Consider the following 7955-nt stretch of genomic DNA (forward strand, 5'->3'; position numbering starts at 1 on the left):
GCCAAATTTTTCCGGTGGCTGCCCCCTGAACTCCCCCAAATGTTCAACAGCGTACGGCCGTCGTCATTTCCCCCCTTAGCTAAAAATCCTGCTTGAAACCCTGACAATAGTGAGTATTTGTGACATACCGTATAAGTAGAGGTTGTATGGTGAAAATGTTTGTATATTTCGTACTGTAGAGCATCATACACTGTACGAAAAATAAAACTACAAAACTACAAAACTATTCTACAGCAATAGGCTCAACGTGGCTGTATGAATATTTAAAATACGAAATATTTCCAGTCCTACAGTATTATAAACTCTTTAACCATAACTTTGGTAAACATAATATTATTTCTTACCTAAACTTCTTGAAGGCATGAGTGAGTGTTCGGGTTCATTACTGACAGGGCATCATTCTCAGTCTCAACTCACATCAACCTCCAGCATGGGGTGGGTCGATCACAGTGACATAACACACACAAACTGTGCAAAGGAACAGGAAAACATGATAAACCGGCATTACGGTAACTTAAACCAACAGATGATAAATGGACTAAAATCATGAAAACTCTCTAATAATAACGAGTGTTGCAAACTGCGATGTGCTAATGCATGCCTCTCACTTATAGTTTCGATTAGGAGGGGGAGGGGCTAAATGAGGCTCTTTATACTGCCAAGAGTTTATGATAGAGAGAGAGTATCGAACGTAGGCATACTGTACATGAGATGTATGCGGAGAGTAACGTGACTTCCTGTATCTGTCACAAGCTTGGAATTTGCACACTGACCAATCCAGTGTGGGTGATGTAATCTATCAAGAAAGTAGATTACATCACCCACACTTGGATGGGTTGATAGATTACACCCACGCTTGGATTGGTCAGTGTGCAAATTCCAAGCTTGTGACAGATACAGGAAGTCACGTTACTCTCTGCATACATCTCATGTACAGTATGCCTACGTTCGATACTCTCTCTCTATCATAAACTCTTGATACTGCTAATCACAGGGGCCCCTCTTTCCGTATTCCCCCAAAACCTAATCGCAGTCACGTGACCCCTAACCTCTAGCGTGAGAGATATGAATGGGCACGTACATGTAACATCTGCTTAACCGGTACCTCGCGGATATGACACAACAAATCTACTGCAACCTGTAAGATTAGTCTGATATACATGTACCACAGAAACAGTGTGCTTGCTTGCATACATGCTAATTTAAAACCACTCACATCTGCATAGTTCCAATTTTCACTCCAGCTCAGCCATGACACCCGGGTCCATGATTTGATATCTCTTGAGCAGCTTCTCCTCCATGTCTAGATGACTGCACTTCTAGAAGGTAAAAGAAAAACAAAATAATGCATTTGATAAAGATCTACTCTTATGCAAACAACATTGTAATTAGTATTGAGAGCAAATACATGTGATGATCATTACCAAATTTACTGGTAAAGGGTCAAACTGTTAGCAAGAGAGTTCATAATAGATGAACTCTTGCTGTTAGTATGTAAAATTGCCAGCTATGGACCCCAACTAGTACCTACATGCAAATTTTAGGGGGGGGGGAATTGGAGCTAGGGGGAATATCCCCCTTCCCCCCTGTAGGACACACTGCTCACCCTTTAGAAGACTGCCCCCCCCCCCCCCTATACACACACACTCACCCTTCTAGAAGAATGTCCCACAATAGCCTTCGGAGCTGTCTCCTTCCTCTTAGCAATCACTCCATCGATGTGCGTCTTGAGTACCTCGTTTCGACTAATCTTGGACGCTAGATACAGCACACCTGCCACTGTAGCATGTAGCACCACTCTGTGATGTGCCTCAAGACCTTTCTCCTTCACAGCAAGCTCTTGCAGCTGGTGTAGGAAGACCAGTATATCTGAGAGCCTTTGATAAGAGAATTCCAGTGTCAGGAGAAATACGAGTTGGTAGAAAGCGAGTGTGTTAGCAGGGCTAGTGCAGAGAGTTTTGGCCAGTTCCAGGAGATTGGTGAAGAGAGAGTTGACTGTTTTAGAGAGGAATCCTTTCTAAACCACACCCTCCAGACTCACCCAATCACTGCACAATGGGAGGGTATAAATACACGTACATGTAGCTGTATGCACTGCACATGACATACATGTAGTGAAAGCTAAGACAAAAGCTCATATGGACCTGTGTAACTAACAAATAAAATATAGTGTGCCTCAAATGCACACTGAACATAGCAAGGTACACACACACACACATCCACATACGTGTTGAGAGGAATCTTGTCCTTGTTGGCATGGTATTGTACGAGACGATGCCAGAGTAGGGCCACATCCAGCTGTGTGTTGGGCTCTCGTATGAGGAGCAATTGAACGAGGGATGCAAACAGTTGCCCTGGGAACGCCGGCTCTAGCACTGATGCGTGACAGGTGTCAGCCACCGCCCTCAAACACTTGACCAGGGAGGTAGTCAACATGGGGCTGCATAATAAAGGAGAGAATACAATTATGGAAGCTTAAACACTTAGTAATGCACGCAGTCTATTGTGCATGGTCACATAATTATAAGCAGGTCATTCTCTATAATATAGTCTACTAAAGGTTACTGCTATAAACAGGATTCACGAAGGCACCAGAATCAGAGAACACGAACAGTGTTTATGACAGGAAACTAAACACATACTTGTACACAAATAGCTAAATGAAGCAACAGCTTCATAATTACAATTCTCACCTGTTTTGAGTGTCTTGAGGTGCCAGAGGATGTACAGACAGTCCAGTACTAGTGGTGGCTCCACTATCAAGACCCCCTGAGGCCACGGGTACATAAGAGTTGATGAGCCCCAGTATATCTGGCTTGTGATAGTCGGGAAGGACTCCTGCAAACTCCCCCACAGTGATAGTGATGGATTGCTGAAAGGTCAGAGAGGACGTGAGGTCGGAGGGGCCTTCTGAAACGGTTTCTATGGAGATACGAAGGTGGCGGACCAGTACAGACGGACCTGCATGAGTGGACACGAGCTAAGTAATGTAAATACATGTATGCAGATTAAAGCGTGGAATTAAACCATACTATCATATTACTAGAATGTTTTGCGAGCATCAAACATTTGCGAATTTTGCGAGGGTTGATCAATTCGCAACAATAATATCCGCAAAACCTAAATCATTTCTAGTAAATACACACGATCCTTGCCAGAACGCAATAGTTAGATCGCAAAAGGTCAAATTTTCTGCTGATTTGGCTCATTCGAAAAGGTTTTTCACCCGCAAAATTATTCTAGTAATACGGTACGTATAATTATAAAGATTAAGCCAGTGTCAAAACATACAATGTCATGTACAAACTTTAATAACAGCTATGAAAGTATCTACGTACGAAGAATAAATGCGTATAGCCTTCTTTAGAAAATGGCCCAAAAATAATATGTGCAACCATACAAGTACTTTACCATGGAGACTCACCTAGAGAGCTGTCTGCTGCCACGGCAACACACTTAGAGAGTGTGCCGAGGATCCCTTGTTTGGTCTCCCAGGACTCCTTCACCTTGGTATCCAGGTGGTCCACTGGGGGGCTGTGGGGGGTACATGATAGATACTGTACACTGGGGGGCTGTGGGGGTACATGATACATACTGTACACTGAGGGAGTTCATGTGAGTGGAAAGGTACAATACACATGTACATGTAGGTACCGTATAGCGGGCAGTTTTCGTGGAGTAAAAAATTCGTTCAACTCGAAAAACGGTGGTTTTTGTGAGTAAAAATTTGTTTAGTCTCGTTGCCTGCACTGCATTCCGGTAAACCACGCCTACGTTAAAATTTCGTGGAGGTCAGCTTGCCCACGAAAATTACCTGCTATAATTACTTGCTGTCTTCGTGGGGATACATGTCTACACTGGAGGGAACAATTGATCAAGAATAAATAAAGAGTATGTTGGACCTGAAAGCTATCAATGTTACACAACAAAACAAAGCAAAAAGCAACGAAATACTGTGGACAGTCCGTTATGGATATTATTTACAGTCGATCGTATGACCACAAGTATTTTTATCAAGTATAATGCACCATACACTATGGCCTATATGGTGAGAACACTTGGCCACCAGTGCATGTATATACCGTGTAGCTGCATGGCTTGGTCGAAGTAACGGAATAATGCTTGGTATCGTCGATAATGTGGGGAGGCTCATGCGGGTTTGAGTACGGGGGGCACTAGTGGATACGAGGGGAACATGTGCTAGTGAGGTACTTGACATACCTGCCGTTCCGGTGCTGACAACAGGGGGACTCCGTGGGGTACCCGAGCCGGAAGCAGAGATGGTTGGGATCGATGAGGGGACTGATGGTGGGACTGATGGTGAGACTGATGAGGGGACGGCTGTGGGGCGGTGTTGTTGGACTGCTGCCTGAATCCGCTGGTCCAATGCGATGATGATCGTTGGTAACACCGCGCCGAGGGCTGCCTGGACAGAATTGGCAATCATGGTGTTGAGAGTTTTCGTAGTTGTCGTCTGGTTGGTAGAACTGATCGGCGGTGTTCCAGTTGGGGATGTGCTCGAGGAGGTAGTGGTCATCTTTGTATAGAGAATTACAGGATAGATCAGCAAGGGAAATCTTGAGAATTATAGGATAGACCCAGAAGAGAAGTTTTCTTGTTCTTTCACTGACTGCCTGACCACGTGTTCCTTGCGCATGCCGTGTTGGTTGCAATTGGTATCTGTATGTCACTTGTTAACCACATTTGATTTATATTTCTGAGAGAGCTACAAGGCACAGATTTATTTGCTGGAATGGCCACTAAAGAGCAGAACCAAGGTATAAAGACTGTCATGTTTCCTATAAAGGATAAACCCAATGATTGCTAAAGCATAAAATCCTCATTGGTGATTGCTAACCTTGTGTACGTGTGCTTGCTATCTATTTTCAGAGCTCACAATTGACGATCTGAAGACAGAATTGAAACTAACTGATGAGCAGCTCAATACAACAATAAAAGAACCAGATCTACCCGAGTTAGCAGCATGTTTCGACAATGTTCACAAAGGCTACCTTGAAAAATTGGAGCTCTCACCTGGAGAACAAACTGACGTGAGGACTAGAGCATATGTAGATGGCACTCTGGCAGGAATGTTGCTGGCTTTGAAATTCTGGATTCTGACCAACGGACTAGACGCCACTTTCCAAGCTCTGCTACTCGTCATACTCTCCCTGCTCAAAGAAGACATTGCTGTTCGAGTGTGCAAGTACTTGTCTGACAAATGTGAGTCGGTCATGTGAGAATGTGGTCATTGTGGTACCATACGTTGTGGGAGTGATTGTAACCAAATAAGGGACTGTCACCTTAATTGCTATTGTTACACATACAATTCTCTATTAACTATCACTAGGAATGGTACTCACCTATTGTTTTGTTTCCCCAGACTCCACCACCTCGTGTCCCCCCTCCCGAGAGAGGGTCCTGCTGAACCACAAGCTGTCCTTGTACAGAGACTACCTACAAAGTCGCTACAGAGCACGAGTATCCACATCAGCCACACAATGGCCTCCTGTCCCAACAAACAAAGTCTTCAAACTGGCCATGATTCAGAAGGAGAAAATACAGAGAGGAAGAATCGACGATGAATTTGTTAAACTAACAATCACAGGAAAAATTGACGATATTTTGCTTCAAAAAACTCCAATTGACTTAATGAATATTTTCTCTGAGATTGGAAATAGACAGAACTTTGTGTTGATTGAAGGAGCTCCCGGCTCTGGCAAGAGCACCCTTGCTCTACACATCTGTCAGGAGTGGGCAAAGGGGAAACTGTTCCAAGAGTTTGATATTGCAATCCTCGTGAGACTGAGAGATCCCCTTGTTAAAGAAGCAAAAACAATAGAAGATCTTCTCCCTTGTAGGAATTCAACACTGGCGTGCCAAATAGGGGCAATAATTTCAGGGACTGATGGCAAAGGTGTACTGTGGGTGCTGGACGGATGGGACGAACTTCCTTCTGACCTCCCTAGAGACTCAATCATTAACAAACTAATTCGACCAGACATGTCACAAAAAGGAGCCCTACACGAATCAGCTGTGATTGTAACATCTCGACCGTCATCTTCGGCTGAGCTCCACCCACTAGTCTCGTCCAGGGTGGAGGTGTTGGGGTTCACTCCACATCAACTAGAACAGTATTTTACCGAGTGTCTGGAAGGTGACTCACAAGCTGTGCAGACTCTACTGGAGAGAATTCGAGAGAACCCAGTGGTAGAAGGTAGCTGCTACCTCCCCCTCAATGCTTCCATTGTCGTTAATTGCTTCCTTTCTGACAACCACTCCCTCCCCACATCCAACCACGGGATATTCACATCGGTTGTCCAAAGCTCTCTCAAGAGATACCTCCAGGAGAAGTTGGGGAAGACCATTCCAGTGGGAGACATCACATCCCCAGACTCACTGCCCTCGGAAATCAGAACAGAGACCGTACAAATGTGTCAACTTGCATATCATGGGATTGAAGCCAACAAAGCAACATTTACTGACGGTGATTTGGCTGCTCTTCGCATTACGAAGGACATTTCAAACGTTGGATTATTACAAACTGTTCCCAGCATCATTAGCGATGGTGATCTGGTTTACTACTGCTTTCTCCATCTGTCTATTCAAGAGCTACTAGCAGCAATCCACATCTCTCTCATGTCTCCCAAGCAACAAATTTCTGTATTCCAGAAGCTATTTGGTAGTCCTCGATTCAGTGCAGTCTTCCAATTTTATGCTGGTATCACCAAACTGAGAACTAGTAGACCAATCCTCAGCTTGCTACCTCGATTCTTGTGTCCAGTTCCAGCCACTGTTTTTGATCTGGTCAGAAAGGTTGTCAAAACTGAGAAAGAGAAGAAGTATTATGAGCCGAAGCCCCTTTTGTTGTCCCTCATCAATTGTTTGTACGAAGCTGAAGACTCGCGACTGTGTGTGTTTGTGGCTAATCTTCTTAATCACAATCTAGATCTTGATTACACTACAATGAATCCCATTGACTGCCTCTCTGTTGGATATTTCGTATCAGCTTGTTCCAACACCAGTAATGGATTCACACTTAGCCTCCGAGATTGCTCTATTGGTGACCAAGGCTGCAAATTTCTGGCCCGAGGACTCTCCAAGTGTCCTAACTCTAATAATGATATTCCTACAGAAGGGATACACATCGCTGAGATTATCGAGAACACTAGTTCAATATCTGAATTGGATTTGTCTAATAATGCCATTGGTAACAGTGGACTTTGCGAACTCTGTGCGGCCTTGTCCACTAACACATCATTAAAGAGCCTGTCCCTGAGCAATTGCTCACTAACAATATCAGACGACAATGGAGCTGCCCTCTATCAACTTCTGAATACAAACGATTCCCTCGAATATCTTGATTTGTCTCATAACACAGTGACTAGCTGTCGTCACATTGCTGCTGGACTTGCAGTTAATAAGACTCTGAGAACATTGAACTTGGATGACTGTGAACTGACTGATCAGAGTATCGAGGAGCTATCAACTGGACTGATCAACAAGATTGAAACACTGTTCATTAATGGTAATGCCTCAATAACAGAAGATGGAATGAAGACGCTTGCCAGACATCTAACCACCCACTGCTCTGAACTGACATGGTTGGGGATACCCGACCACCTAATATCCTGTATCGAGACAGTATTCAGGGACACTAACAAAGAGAGGAAGAGAAATGGACTACCCGAGATTAATGTGTTAGATTATTAATTTATAATTAATTGATTATTATTAATAATTAATGTTTAGTTATAATTATATTATGATTATTGTTGTTATTAATTAATTAATAAATGTTAATTAATTTGTTGTGTTATGCATCTAATCTCTATCATTGGTCAATATAATTATAGCACATGTACAGATGGTGACGAGTGAATTCAATGCTTCCTACTGACACGGAGAGCATGTCATGCACTAGCTGTATGTATGTAACTGAATACACTATTGTA

The 7955-nt window shown here is 43.5% G+C and overlaps 1 protein-coding gene across 1 annotated transcript; it reads left to right on the plus strand.

The window, feature by feature from the left end:
• The first annotated feature begins 4332 nt into the window (after positions 1-4332).
• LOC135338950 (NACHT, LRR and PYD domains-containing protein 5-like) lies at positions 4333-7713 on the plus strand. Its single transcript, XM_064535044.1, has 3 exons — positions 4333-4778; positions 4891-5223; positions 5384-7713. Exons 1-3 carry the CDS (start codon positions 4754-4756, stop codon positions 7711-7713), a joined length of 2688 nt encoding a protein of 895 aa, XP_064391114.1. The 5' UTR covers positions 4333-4753.
• Positions 7714-7955: the final 242 nt, after the last annotated feature.

This window comes from Halichondria panicea, chromosome 7 (assembly GCF_963675165.1).
Source record: "Halichondria panicea chromosome 7, odHalPani1.1, whole genome shotgun sequence".
NCBI classification, from domain to species: domain Eukaryota; kingdom Metazoa; phylum Porifera; class Demospongiae; order Suberitida; family Halichondriidae; genus Halichondria; species Halichondria panicea.